The sequence below is a fragment of the Littorina saxatilis genome, linkage group LG8 (assembly GCF_037325665.1).
Source record: "Littorina saxatilis isolate snail1 linkage group LG8, US_GU_Lsax_2.0, whole genome shotgun sequence".
NCBI lineage: Eukaryota > Metazoa > Mollusca > Gastropoda > Littorinimorpha > Littorinidae > Littorina > Littorina saxatilis.
Genome location: NC_090252.1, coordinates 8646901 through 8661900, shown reverse-complemented (window position 1 = coordinate 8661900; position 15000 = coordinate 8646901). Strand labels below are relative to the sequence as shown.

At 41.0% G+C, this 15000-nt stretch overlaps 2 protein-coding genes and 1 long non-coding RNA gene across 4 annotated transcripts in view; 2 read left to right on the top strand and 1 right to left on the bottom strand.

Moving 5' to 3' along the window:
- Positions 1-12023, top strand: part of LOC138972706 (uncharacterized) — an 80419-nt gene extending 68396 nt beyond the window's left edge. Inside the window, exon 4 of the long non-coding RNA XR_011457720.1 lies at positions 12009-12023. This is a non-coding gene — a long non-coding RNA (uncharacterized lncRNA). The remainder of the gene's footprint in view (positions 1-12008) is intronic.
- LOC138972712 (uncharacterized) overlaps positions 1-15000 on the top strand; it is a 320338-nt gene that overhangs the window by 202680 nt on the left and 102658 nt on the right. The window lies entirely within an intron of this gene.
- Positions 9867-15000, bottom strand: part of LOC138972705 (uncharacterized) — a 6697-nt gene continuing 1563 nt past the window's right edge. The window contains exons 1-2 of one of the 2 annotated variants that reach the window (XM_070345365.1): positions 14056-15000; positions 9867-10654 (exon numbers count right to left, since the gene is read on the bottom strand). The exon at positions 14056-15000 is cut by the window's right edge and continues 1562 nt beyond it. In XM_070345365.1, the coding sequence (XP_070201466.1) occupies positions 10652-10654; positions 14056-15000 (948 nt within the window). In that variant the 3' untranslated portion in view covers positions 9867-10651. The remainder of the gene's footprint in view (positions 10655-14055) is intronic. The other variant, XM_070345364.1, reaches the window with a different exon arrangement.

Genomic DNA, 15000 nt, shown 5'->3' with positions numbered 1-15000 from the left:
GGGAATTTTGCATACCGTGATACGATTTAGTAAAAAATGAACATTTAAGCTAAACACTGATAATAAATATATGTTGCAAAAGCAACTTAACGAAATAGATAAGAATTTGTCAACTGACATACATAATCAGGATTTTTTAACATACAGAGAAAATTTAAAACACAAACTTGAAATATTAATAGTCAAGAAGCCAAAAGTGCACAAGATCTCAAGAAAGATTTATTGAACAGGCCAAGAAGAATACTCGCTATGTTATTAATCTTGAAAAGAGCAAACTTCACGCTAATGAACAAATTAAGGGACGACTCTGGAAATATGATATAACACAAGAATAAATAATGAAACAGCTACAATTTTACCATGATGAATTTAAAAAGAAGAAGATTTTTTGACGAAAGTAAAGCTGAACGTGAAATTGTTATATTAAATATACCACAGTTACCAAAGGAGCAGAAAGTTGACATGGACCGTGAATTTACTTTTGAAGAACTTACCAGAGCGTTACAGTCATTAAGGAACGGATCATTGGTTTAGACGGGCTTACAGCTAGTTTCATTAAGTGTTTTTGGCCGAGGCTAAAGACGATGATTTTCAATTCTCTACAAACCTCCTTTCAAGTCAGTGAGATGTCGACTACACAAAAAAAGCAGTTATTTCCTTACTCCACAAAGGAAGGGATTTACCACGGGACAGCCTCATTAATTGGAGACCAATTTCGTTAACAAATACGGACTGTAAAATATTTGCAAAGTGTTTGGCACTTCGCCTCGCATCTGTCATCAACAGATCCAACTAACAAAACCAACACACCTACAAAATAGTTTCGACTACATTTTTCTCATTCCTCTAACAAGTAGCCGTAGCGATGTGTGTGTGTGTGTGTGTGTGTGTGTGTGTGTGCGTGTGTGTGTGTGTGTGTGTGTGTGTGTGTGTGTGTGTGTGTGTGTGTGTGTGTGCGTGTGTGTCATTGGATCTGTTGATAGGGGTTTGCGGGGGTGGCTTGGGGGGAGGGGGGGTGGAAGTTGAGCTTGTGAACCACTAGGTTCATTGAGGAACAGTCCCCTTGCACGACTTTCACTTTTTATGAGTGTGTTGGTGTGTGTACGCACACCACAACATCCACAAAGAACATAATTTGGGTCTTATTCTATTTAAGCAACATTCACAATACATTGCAGCCTCCCCTTACACAATTGTTACGATTGCTCTGCAGTTTTCAAATGAGCACGTTCCTGTGTAGCATTGAGTATGACGGATTACTAGTGCCAAAACCTGGGGTTACCCATTATCACGTGATGATTACTAATTAACGCTGTCAGTTACTGTTTTCACCTGTTAGTTACTCATTTTCATGGGAAATCTACTAATTTTTAGTTTTGGCACTAGCAATCCGTCAGGAAGTGCGCCAAAACTAAAAATTAGTAATTAACAGGTGAAAGTTAGTAATTATTCCGGGAAAATTAGTAATTTTCCCGGGAAAATTAGTAATAAACACGTGAAAATGGTAATTATCAAGGGAAAATTAGTAATTTTCCCTTGATAATTATAATTATGAGGTTTTGGCACTAGTAAGCCGTCATAGTTGAGAGTGTGTACCTAAAGTAACATCATGCCCGTATTTGTTTTATTTGCGGAGATGGGTTACTAATGTAACACCTCTCTTGTATGCAGCAAAAGGTTAAGAATTGTGCCTTCCTACATTAATATGTTAAGATCGCAAAAACGATTCGCCAATGTTTAGAAAGGGAATTATAAAAAGTTTAGAACAAGACCTAGAGTGGTAAGTTTCAAAGTAATATTTTAAAATGTAATCTCCTGGACTGTTTTACATGTTAATTATATATCATGAAGTATGTACATTATATTGTTCATTAACAATAACGTGTTTAAGTGGAATATACTGCGAATAGACGTGTCCTTTTCTCGTTCAAATAGCTGTAAAACAAGGAAAGTAACTCTTCCTACAAACTTCTACACGTGCTTTCGTTTATTAGTTGTTGCTTCTGTAACCCCCCTTTGTCTTTTCTATAAATCTAGCGAGGCCTAATCTCTATCGCCTAGAGTTAACACAAAGGAGTTGGTTACGGGGTGAGTTCGGGCGGGGAAATGTAACCTAACTAAACACAGAACAATACAGCAGCAACACACACACTGTCACACACCAGTCTGGACTGTTCTCAAACACCACATTTCTTAGGTGACTACAAATTTATTAATCAAATTCAAATCTTCTTTGCCACAGACACAAAGCACAATCTTCTCGAACCAAAAATACAAGGAGTATTCAGCAGTGAATAAAAAATAAGCAATTTTGGTCTCAAAATTCCAACTACATCTTACGAGTAAAAAGATTTCAATACTAAAATTTCAACTTAACGTAAAAGAACTATCCCAAATATAAAATCACAATTCGGTACAAAGTTGGACGAATAAATCGGAAGAAAAGAGTTTTACTAGAATGGAGGAAAATTTAGTCCGCAATCCTGAAATCAAAATACAATCATCAAAACATGATCCACAAATATAACTAAGTCAGTTTCAAACACAGTCACCAATTTCTCTCTCCAACCAAACATATAAAATCAGAATATATACATGGAGGGCAAAGTGTCTCTTCATAAGAAACAAAAGGAATCTCCCAGTCACACAAATGTTCCCATCTTAGATGAAAAACATAACTCCTCAAAAAGTGTCCTTTTCAGATCAATCTTATTGTTTACCTGATCAAAGTTGCTGATTTAGCTACTTGGTAAACATATAGACATCACTATTAATGAACTGACGCAGCTCATTAGTACCAGCAATCGAAGTTGTCTCCAACAATTCAAAGCCTGATACTGTTTCCCCAAATCCATCCTTTTTCCTCTTTTCTTCGACTATCACTCAGTCATTCCCAAATCCCAGTGTGACAATTCCTCCATAATCCCGATCCACAATGTACAACATTCTCCAGTAACAAACAGTGTAAAACAAACTTACAATCAAAGAACATTAGACAAATAAAAGATGTCCAGTTACATTCAGAAAACTAGTTTCGTTTTGGTTACCATGGGGGCAGCCATTATTGTTATTGTTCCACACTTCCGGTCTGGGCAAGGCCCATAATCCAATCTACCCACACTGGATCCCCGATGGCCCATGGGTATACACTTGCCACGTAGCTTATGCATCAGTGAAGCCCATCCTTCATCCACAAACACACTTCACATCCCCAGCATTTCCTTTCGCCACAAAAATAACTTTGTAACAAGTTATGCTCAAGAAAAATATCAAACTATTACAAAACATAAGAATAGAAAAAAACAATGACAAAACTCAGTTTCTTTTTCACATGCATAAAACACAAGTATTCAGAAAAAACAATTATTTCAACAAGATTAATTATTCGAAACTTATAAAATCACTTTTATCATCCTAACAAAATCCTTATAATAAAAAATGTAGAAGTAAAACTTGCACATACCTGGTTTAGGAAAGTTTTAGGACTCAACAATCTCCAAGCAACAAAATAGGTCCTTCCTCTAAGAACTCCAAGTGGTAAAGAAAGAGAAAATGAAGTACCAGAGAGATTATTTTCAGCACTTCTCTCTTCCTGCATTATAAAACTTTTTATCTCAGCAGTATGAATTCTAATTACCAGCAAATGTACAATATTCTATTAACATGTTAGTGGGTGTAAAATTTAATAACTAATTTATCAAAAATCATAGGAACTATTTCCTTTTAGCGAATTTTCACAAAGTAAGTGGGTCCTCCAGGCGGGAATTTACAGACATATCCTTGCACCAATGGCCTAACCTTATGCACCCCGACCTATATCTTGTAGGCAAGGTTACTGACCGATAGTCAAGGCCGTATAGTTGGTCAAGGGAAATAACTGCAACGGAAGCACTTTTCAGCCTGAACATGAGTTGCTTCCCCTAGACTGATCAGTCTCTGTAACTCTGTAACCTACCAAAATTCAAGTACCTAATTTTGGTGGGGGTTACACATACCCCTCCAAAAAAGAAAAAATCAAAATACCCTATTTTGAATTTTAAGCAAATACTGAAACGCCCATTCTCGGAACCAAATTCCGAACGACAAAACACAAAAATCAAAAAACACAAAAATCAAAGAAGAAGTTCTCTCATATAGCAAAACGTGGAACATACGCCAAAAATCTGACATACTCACAACATTTTTACATAGAACCAGTGTTCGCAACATACTAAACACAATACAAAACACAACATAACTGCGAGTCATCATACTCTCCTCCCTGAGAATACATCCCCCACATCTGGAGAAAACAAATCTTTTGTTAACTCATCGTAGCACCAAAACTCTGTCGCAACTAGCAGTCACAACAACTGGCTACTCTCCAAAAACCACACTCATAGCACCATCAAAATCTTAGTTTCATCAAAAGGAATAATTCTTCTGAAATAAAAAATGGCCAGTCTCAGCAAATCTCACTGTTCAACAAACTTACAATAAGCAAGTAAAGTTAAGTAAGACTGCAAAAAATCTCAACATAAAAATCATCGACACATATGCTCATGACCGAAAAGCTGAAAGCGCACAAGCATGACATGTAGATTTTTTTTCTCAAAAATACAAAAACAATCATAGCACTCAATAGTTCTCTTGAGACTCGAAAAGCAAAATATTCGCAATATTCACATGAGTATTTGTTCACATACGCAAAATATTTGATCAAGGATACAACTAACTCCGCAAACATCAATCGTCAAACTCTGCTTGACAAAACAGAAAATTAGAAAAAAGCATTACACCAAACACCAGTCAAAACATTTTCATGAACACAAGAATATAACTGCTCGAAGAGCATCCTCTATCTCTCTGGCAACACTGTCTGACACGGATATGTCCTGTAGCGTGACTAACGACTGAGTTACTACCTCGGACAATCGACAGTTTACTAGGCGTTTCAGGCCTACACGGTGACATAAGTTCAGCTTCTGAACTGGTCGTCTTCTTCGAGTTGAACGTCTGAGTGGGGGTGGCCCAACAGGAGAATCTTCCTCTGTTTCTGTTTCTTCATTCGTACCAGACTCTTCCGATGACGCATCTTCCTGATCGTCAGATGAGGTTTCTTCAGATGAGGTTTCTTGTCCTTCACCAACTGTTGTTCCCACCTCTGGTTCATCCTCCCTTTCCTCCTCAGGTCCTTTTTCGGGGGCCTGAATGACCGGCCCTAAAATTTCAGCTGGTTCCTCTGGAACAAACTCGGCCGCCGATACATACAGTCGGGGATCAACTCCCTGCGTGATCCTCACTAGGAAAGTGGTCTCCTGATCCTGATCGCTGTCTTCCTCCAACACTTGTTTCTGTACTGTTTCCAGTGTCTTTGTAGGGTGAGTTTTCTCGCTCTTTGTCGGAGCACATCCTGTTGTCTCTGGCCAATCAAGTGCTCCAATCGGCAACAAGAGATTCCGATGCAGCGTCCTGACCGGGCCACAGCCATCTTCTCGTTGCATGGTGTACACAGGGAGCTCCTCCTTCCTCGACAACACCTTATAAATGTCCGGCTCCCACCTATCATCCACTTTTGTCCTTAGCTGATGTCCGACTTTCCTGACTAGGCAGCGGTCACCAGGTTCCAGGTCTGCTGCATGTTCCCCTTACATCATAACGCACCTTGTTTTTGTTAGCAGCCTTTTCCATCGCGGTCTTGGCACTTGTGTATGCTGACTCCAAGCTCTTTTTCATCCCCTGGATGTACTGCCTGGTAGTACCCCCTTGCTTCTTGCCAAGATCTAACCCAAAAGCCAGGTCAACAGGGAGTCTTGGGTGACGGCCAAAAAAGAGGTAGTAGGGGCTATACCCCGTGCTCTCGTGCACTCTGGCATTGTAGGCATGCACCACAGACCTCAGGTGTTTCCTCCAGTCTTGCTTTTGGGCCAGATTCAGACTGCGCAGCATGCCGATGAGGGTACGGTTCCATCTTTCTACAGGGTTGCCCGATGGATGATAGGGCGTGGTCCTACACTTGGTTGTCCCTGCCAAACTACACATTTCCTTAACTAATTTTGACTCAAAGTCACGCCCTTGATCCGACAGGATTCGACTTGGAAACCCGTACGTCATGAAAAAGTCATCCCACAACGCCTTCGCCACAGACTTTGCAGTTTGATCCTTCGTGATTATGGCCTGCGAGAACTTTGTGAAATGGTCCATGATCACTAGTATGTTCACTTTCTGTCCTTTCGCCTCAATGGTCAGGTAATCTATAGATAAAAGTTCTAACGGAAATGTAGTTTCAATGCTGTTCATGGGTGCTTTTTGCTGGTGAGCCCCTCGCATAACACATCTACTACAATGTTTAACCTTTCTCTCTAGATCCCTGGCCATGAACGGCCAAAAGAACCGCATCCGTGCCTGTCGCAGTGCGTCGTCTAGGTGAGTATGGTATAGGTCGTCATGCACTCCCTTCATGGCGTCTGCACGATGAGACGCGGGAATGACAAGTTGCAATCTGTGCGTACCCTTCTCATCTACAGTCGAGCGATACAACACTCCTTCTACCATCACAAGCTTTTTCTGCTCTCTCGCGTAGACAAACAGTTCGCGTGACTTACCAACAGATGGCTCAATCTTCCGCCCCTTGTTGATGTGATCGATGACAATGCTCAGTTCCTTGTCTGCTCTTTGTTTCCTTCCCCACTCTACGGATGTCGGTGCAGGTGGCCTGTTCCCCACCGGGTCTAAAATGTCATCAGGTATTTTGCCCGGGTCCATCACCGACTGACCAGCCGCTGGTAGCAGAAAGTCTGGCGTCGACTCTCCTTCCATATTCGCCGTTAACTTTCCGGTCTTTTCCTGTACTTTCTGTCTGTTGCTAATAACCGTAGCGTGTACTCCCTTCGACTGAAAAATGGCCTGGATGGTGGAGTGCTGTACTGTTACACTGTCTGTCTGAACTTTGTTACTACTAGACTCCGACTGTTGAGCTTTGTCTATGAGAAACTGCATTTTCTCTATAGTCTGCTGGTAGTCTTCATCCTCTTCCAGAGGTCCAGTCGCAAGCCGCGACAGAGCATCAGCATCCACATGGGTTGAACCTTTTTTGTAATCCCGATCCACAATGTACAACATTCTCCAGTAACAAACAGTGTAAAACAAACTTACAATCAAAGAACATTAGACAAATAAAAGATGTCCAATTACATTCAGAAAACTAGTTTCGTTTTGGTTACCATGGGGGCAGCCATTATTGTTATTGTTCCACACTTCCTGTCTGGGCAAGGCCCATAATCCAATCTACCCACACTGGATCCCCGATGGCCCATGGGTATACACTTGCCACGTAGCTTATGCATCAGTGAAGCCCATCCTTCATCCACAAACACACTTCACATCCCCAGCATTTCCTTTCGCCACAAAAATAACTTTGTAACAAGTTATGCTCAAGAAAAATATCAAACTATTACAAAACATAATAAAAAAAAACAATGACAAAACTCAGTTTCTTTTTCACATGCATAAAACACAAGTATTCAAAAAACAATTATTTCGACAAGATTAATTATTCAAAACTTATAAAATCACTTTTATCATCCTAACAAAATCCTTATAATAAAAAATGTAGAAGTAAAACTTGCACATACCTGGTTTAGGAAAGTTTTAGGACTCAACAATCTCCAAGCAACAAAATAGGTCCTTCCTCTAAGAACTCCAAGTGGTAAAGAAAGAGAAAATGAAGTACCAGAGAGATTATTTTCAGCACTTCTCTCTTCCTGCATTATAAAACTTTTTATCTCAGCAGTATGAATTCTAATTACCAGCAAATGTACAATATCCTATTAACATGTTAGTGGGTGTAGAATTTAATAACTAATTTATCAAAAATCATAGGAACTATTTCCTTTTAGCAAATTTTCACAAAGTAAGTGGGTCCTCCAGGCGGGAATTTACAGACATATCCTTGCACCAATGTCTGGAACAATCGCCTAACCTTATGCACCCCGACCTATATCTTGTAGGCAAGGTTACTGACCGATAGTCAAGGCCGTATAGTTGGTCAAGGGAAATAACTGCGACGGAAGCACTTTTCAGCCTGAACATGAGTTGCTTCCCCTAGACTGTTCCTTCCTAGACTGATCAGTCTCTGTAACTCTGTAACCTACCAAAATCCAAGTACCTAATTTTGGTGGGGGTTACACTTCCAAGCACGCCTCGGGCTGTTTTAATTGTACTCCACTGACACGCCAGAGAGGTGTGATAGGGGGATGAGGGTGAAGTCCGTGCAGAAAGGACACTGCAATGACCTCATTCTTCGGCTCACGAGTGCTGTTTTCGGTGTACTCACACCCACACACACACACACACACGCGCACATGCACCCACGCACGCACACTCACTCACACACCCACACACACACTGACACACACAAACAGGCAAACCCAAACACACACACCACACACACACACATGTGTAGGCCTATGTGCAATGGAAAATGTGTCTGCAGCATGTATGATGATTATGCAATATAAACACACATTAAATACATTGCACTGATGTACATTACCCGGCGAAAGAAACGCAACTCATTCGTGCCCACTGTTCCAAGTGATTTTTCGTCATTTTCAAATTGTCGTAACATATGAACCAGATAAGGTACATCAAAAAGGAAAACAGATTCGTGGAGAATATTTTACTGGCTGTACCATTCGTGATATTATTTAATCGTTTTATTGTTTTATCTTTTCATAAACTGTATTTTACAGGGTAGGGGTCAATCGAGTCGTGATTGCAGGCGAACGTGTCACGCTTTGGCGAATAATTCTAATAAAATGATCGTGTTGAGAGATGAATTTCCTCCACAACTGTCTTTGCCTGCTTGAAACATATGCATTTTTACGATTTTTGTAGCGTGCCGAAGTGACACGCTCGCCTGCAATCACTACCCGATTGACCCCAACCCTGTATAACACAGTTTATGAAAAGGTAAAGAAAAGAAAACGATTAAATAATATGCACTACGTACAGCCAGTAAAATATACTCCACAAATCTGTCTTCCTTTTTGATGTACCTTATCTGGTTCATATTTTACGTCAATTTGAAAATGACAAAAAATCACTTGCAACAGTGGGCGCGAATGAGTTGCGTTTCTTTCGCCGGGTACTGTACATTGATCAGGTTCTCCCTTTATCAAAAAGAATCCATTTAAGCACAACAGTCAATTATATTTCTTTCTCTTGTTTTCTTTTCTTAATTCTATTGAATATTACAACATGCTTTACCTTTACCGAAAATCATAACAATATATGGACAGACTTGGTGTCTCTATTTTTCACTGAAAACGAGACTGGAACAAACAAAGAGCATCAACAACAACAACTGAACGTTTACTTTTGTCACGAGGTCTTGCATGACATTGATGGACAGGTGTTAACATTTGTAGCATCACTATCGTCATTTTCCCATTTTACACACACACACACACACACACACACACACACACACACACACACACACATAACACACACACATAACACACACACACACACACACATACACACATAACACACACACACACACAGAACACACAAACATACAAATACACAGAAACACACACACGCACACACACACACACACACAAACGCACACACACACACACGCACGCACACACACACACACACACACACGCACGCACCCATGCACACACATACAAACACTCACACACACACACGCACACACAAACAAACACATACACACACACACACACACACACACATACACACACACACACGGCACACACACACGGCACACACACACACACGCGAGCGCACGCACACACACACATACACACACACTTACACACACTTACACACACACAGACACGCACGCACGCACGCACGCACGCACACACACACGCACACACACACAATACACACAAAACACACACACACACACATACGCACACACAACCACGCGTGCGCGCACACACACACACGCATACTTACATTTTTTCTTTTACAAAATACCGAAACGTCTGAACCCTAGTTCACATCCTAACATCACATTTATATCAATAGGCCTACCGTATCATTTTTGAAATGAGCAAAATATGGTTAATGATTTTGTTTGTGGGGGTTTGCACTTCTGGAGAAGAACCAAACATTACATCTTGTTCTGAAAATATAATATTTTCTCCCGTATTTAAAAATATACATTTACTAACATTTTCTCAAAACAATGTAATTTTTCTACATTTCCAAACAAAGTGTTCAATATAATCCATTTCATTACAATGACTACATAAACTATTTTCTATTAACTTTATTTAATGCAATAAAATATTTGTGGGGAATATATTGAGTAAATGTTCCATTGGAGTAACTTGAATCTTTCTTCGCTTGTACATTCACTTGCCAGGACCCAATACTTCTCGTCAATGCAGATGTTTTATTATTTTGTGCCTGGGACCAACATTTTACAGAGCAGGGTTCACTGGCTTTGGCTTGCGTTAGTAGTGACGTTGCGGGGAAGACGCCCGACAACTCAGCACGACGACAAGTGACGGTGACCTTCTTTTTTCCCTCTCACACAGTCGGGACGGGGCCTTTCCCACTGGAAAATGGAGCAATTTGTCGTCGTCGCAAAAACGGAAGATAGAAATTGGTCTTTGCTGTTAAGTCGAGTTCACTGTAATCAAAGTATGTGTTATGGACATATAGATTGTTCATTTTGCAAATAGCTTTTGAAGAAAAAATAAATCAATCTTTGATAGGACTGGATTTACAGGGTTTTTTGTCGGGTACCATCTCAGATGCTCACAAGTCTTCTCAATGAAGCCGCTATAAACTGTTTGCGCAGAAGATGGACGCGTCCTGAGTAAAAAAAACCAAGACTAGAGTGACGTCACTTTTCCGCGCAGCGGTCCGGGACGCGTGCTGAAACAACGCCTGCAAAGACGAAATTAGGTGTGTTTCACGTCCGGGCCGAACGAATGAATAAAATACTCGTTTTATTCTTAACTTGAAATGTTTGGATGGTGCTTTCTTCTCTCTTTAAGGTTCCAGTTTGTGATCGGCTAAAAAGCAAAACCATGTTTTTGAAGGGGAAAATAGTTCTGGTTTCTCTGTACACAATGGACATAAACAATGTTGTACTTGTTCATCAATTACAAACCACTGTTTATTGCTATATAAACCACATGTCCTCAGCCTGAATCTTGCAAAATTATCCCTTCTCCAACTATCCGTAATGCACACATATTTCTCTGCTTGAAATGCGCATTTGAAGGAATAAAACCACTTATACTTCACATTTTCTTCTATTTCAGAATGCCAATTCTGTTTATAACAATAAATAAGCCTGTCCTTAAATTGTCTCAAAAAATGCCTCTCCGACTCCTTGGCTTAACCATACGAAGCCAAATCCATTCTCAGCCAATACTTTCTTGACCTTTGTTGTCCAATTCTCCCTACCTGCCTCAGACTGTGCCAATAACATTTCGTAAGCCTGCCTGCTAAGGCGTGTCGTAGGCAACTTGGTCAACTTAATCCAATACTTTATACACTTCATTGTTGTTCTAATAAGCAGCGGGTAGCGACCAGTTTCTCCATAAACCATTTTGTTCGAAGAATGTAATGGCACATCTAAAAAGCGTTTTATTGCAAAGGTGTGAACCTTTTCTATTGACTGAGCTTCATCTAAACCCCACACTTCTGCTGCATATGTCAATATAGGCTCGATCTGTGTGTCGAACATTTTCCAAAATAAACATGGGTCTGCTGTGTTCAACTTCCGCATGGTCTTCTGTATCGCCATGACACCTCTTTTAGCTTTTGTGCTCAACTCATTTAAAACACCTCTGATACTCAACTTTGTCGTAAACCTCATACCGAAATATGTATGTACATTTGTTACTTTGAGTTCTTCTTTCTCGTAAATCCATTTTTCATTTGCAGATAAGTGCCCTCCTTTACGAAAAACCTTGATATTTGTTTTATCCAAATTCACAGTGAGTGACAACCTGTCCGCTTCTTTTTTTCAGATTAATCAACTGGTTCTGCAGGCCTGTCACTGTGTTTGACAACAACACAACATCATCCGCAAAAAGCATTAAAAACAGTTCAATGGAGCCGGGTACCAGCTGTATACCGTGTTTCCCCTTTTTGGACAATTCGAAACAATTATGAAAAATGAAAACATCAAGGGGGTCAATAAGTACCCTTGTTTCACTCCTTTCGGGCAATCAAAATAACCGGAATACGCACATTTCTCACGCACGCATGCCTGTACTGACTTATACACACCTTGCAAAGCTTTAAACATTTTTACATTAATGCCATTTTGTTCTTAAAACAGTCCATAATGCATTTATGTTCACGGAGTCAAACGCTTTTTTAAAATCTACGAAGGACACGTACAGCTTCATGTTTCGCGCCAAGTGCTTCTGGACTACAGCAAACAACGTAAAAATATGATCAACTGTGCTGTAGCCCGCTCGAAAACCAGCTTGCTCCTCAATCATTTTGTTTTCGTCTTCTGACCAGTGTGTAAGACGTTTATTTAGGATGTGTGTATAGACTTTGCTTAGAACACTTGTTAGGGACACCCCACGGTATATATCTGGTTTGTTCACGTCACCTAACAGCTAACAGCTAACAGCTAATATTTTCACACGAACACACATACTGCCTCAAACTTCGATAAACTATCTACAGATGTTTCTGGACTTTTTCTTTTTAACATTTGCTATTTTCTTCCTTCCTTCTTTCTTTCCGTCTGATTGTCGTGATATTCTTCTTCTCCTTATTTTTCTTCTTCTTTTTCTACTACTTATTCTTCTTGATTTTGTAATGTATAACTGAAGGCAACAAATCGGAGCCTGTGAGACCACGACACGAAACATTCAAACGAAGCTGCACACAGTAAATTGAAATTCAATCTAAACGTATACGTTACAACATTGACACACCGTGCCATTCACAGTGGCTGCACACTTTGCATTATCTGTTTATCTTGCATATTCCCGAGCTTTAGAAAGACTTGCATTGTTAACATTGGCCATAATCACATCTGCAAACAGTGTGCCACAAGTATGCACTCACACGTCTCAATGGTGGACATAATTATGACCTCACAAAAGGATGACCTTATATTACCAGGTCGTAAAGGAAGAGTAGGTTGAAACGTAACGAAGATTCACTGGCAAAGTCGACTGTGAAAATACCTGCCACCCCCAGCAACAAAATATCTCTACCCATTGTATGCAAATGACGTCCAATGGGTTTAGGTTTTTCAAAACGAAATGAGGTTAACCCTCAGCTTGGGCCAACACTTGAGCAGGAGTGATGTAGTGGAATGTTGCCGACGTAAGCAACCCTTTTATATATTTAGACCAAGTTTGGGGAGTGCCAGCTTTTAATTGGGTATCAAATAGCAGGGGGAGGAGAAAAAATCGCACTTGTGTCAACGCTTTTTTGTCCTGTTCTTGTTGGCCACTGCTTTTGTTCGCCGTTCCAAGGAAGCTATTTTTGTTTCCACTGCTTACGTCAGGACATGGATGTGCCAGTTTTCGTTAACAGGTATATTTTTCTCAGTGTACAGACGGTCGTGTGCTTAGAAAACTACTTTTATTCCGTCATATGATCCCCTGTTTGTGTCATTCGAAATAAATTTCGCGTTGACACTAGTGATACATACCGACAGAAATAATCAAAATTAATGTGTTGGATGCACAACGTATACCTCACACAGATCACACAAACATTCAGACACACTCACACACCTACACAAACACACACGTACGCGTGCGCGCACACACACACGTACGCGTGCACACACACACACACACACACACACACACACACACGCACACACGCACACACACTCACACACACACACACACACACACACACACACACACACACAGACACACAAACATTCAGACACATAAACACGCCTATAGACACACACACACACACACACACACACTGACACACATACATACGTACACACATAACTCACACACACTCACACACACAAATACACACACACACACACACACACACACACACATACACACACACCCTCACCGTCTCATGCGTAGAAGCAGCAGCTACAGAAATGAGCAGCAATTTGGCTAGGAGAGCCACCAGCCAGAACCCATACGCCATCACACCCACCACACTGGCGCCACCTTCCGCCACCATGGTGAAGAGAATAAACACTGACAGAGGCAAAGTGGTAGCGTAGTTTCCCATCACCACTTTCCCTACCATCTGATCCAGCACAGTTACGCATTGACTAAGCCTCAGGTGCTCATGTCTCCAGCACTCCAACTCGGTCGGGAACCGCTCCCTGCATTTGGACAGTTCTAAGGTGATTGTGTTCGTCAGCTGCTCAAAACGTGTGCGAAGCAGAGCGCACAGAGCGCAGCAGAAAAAGATGGGGAAAATCCAGGCCCCGGAGCTGAGGAATAAGAGGGGTAAAGACACCAACTTGGCAGGAAGTGACGTGCCGAAAGGGTTGGTTATGCTCGCCGCTATTTCATCTACTTCCGGCGAGATGTCTACGAGCAGGATAACACCAATTAACGCGCTGTTTAGCACAACCAGACACCAGGCAGCGATGGTGTATTTGACGCCGATTCTCTTGTACTTGCAACGACTGTGTTTTGATGGACGCAGAGACTGTGGGTTTGTTTCTTTGCTGACATTCTCTCTGACGGCTGCAGTGTCATCTTTGTTTTTACTGTCACTATGACTGTCAACACCTGTTTGATGACTGCAGACGTCCTGTTTGTTCAGCAAGGAGGCATCATGACCATCCACTGTGGTTTCTACGGGAGTTAAGTCTGACTTGTCCAAAGACGTCAAACGATCATCTCCCCTGTTCTGACTCTCTTTGACTTGCTTTCTGCTTGAAGAGTTGCAGTCTGTCTTCGAGAAGTCCAGGTCTTTATCTGCAATCCGACATTTTGTTTGAAACGGCTTCTCGCCACCAAACTTGGAATCATTCAGGTCCTTCAACGCTGCTTC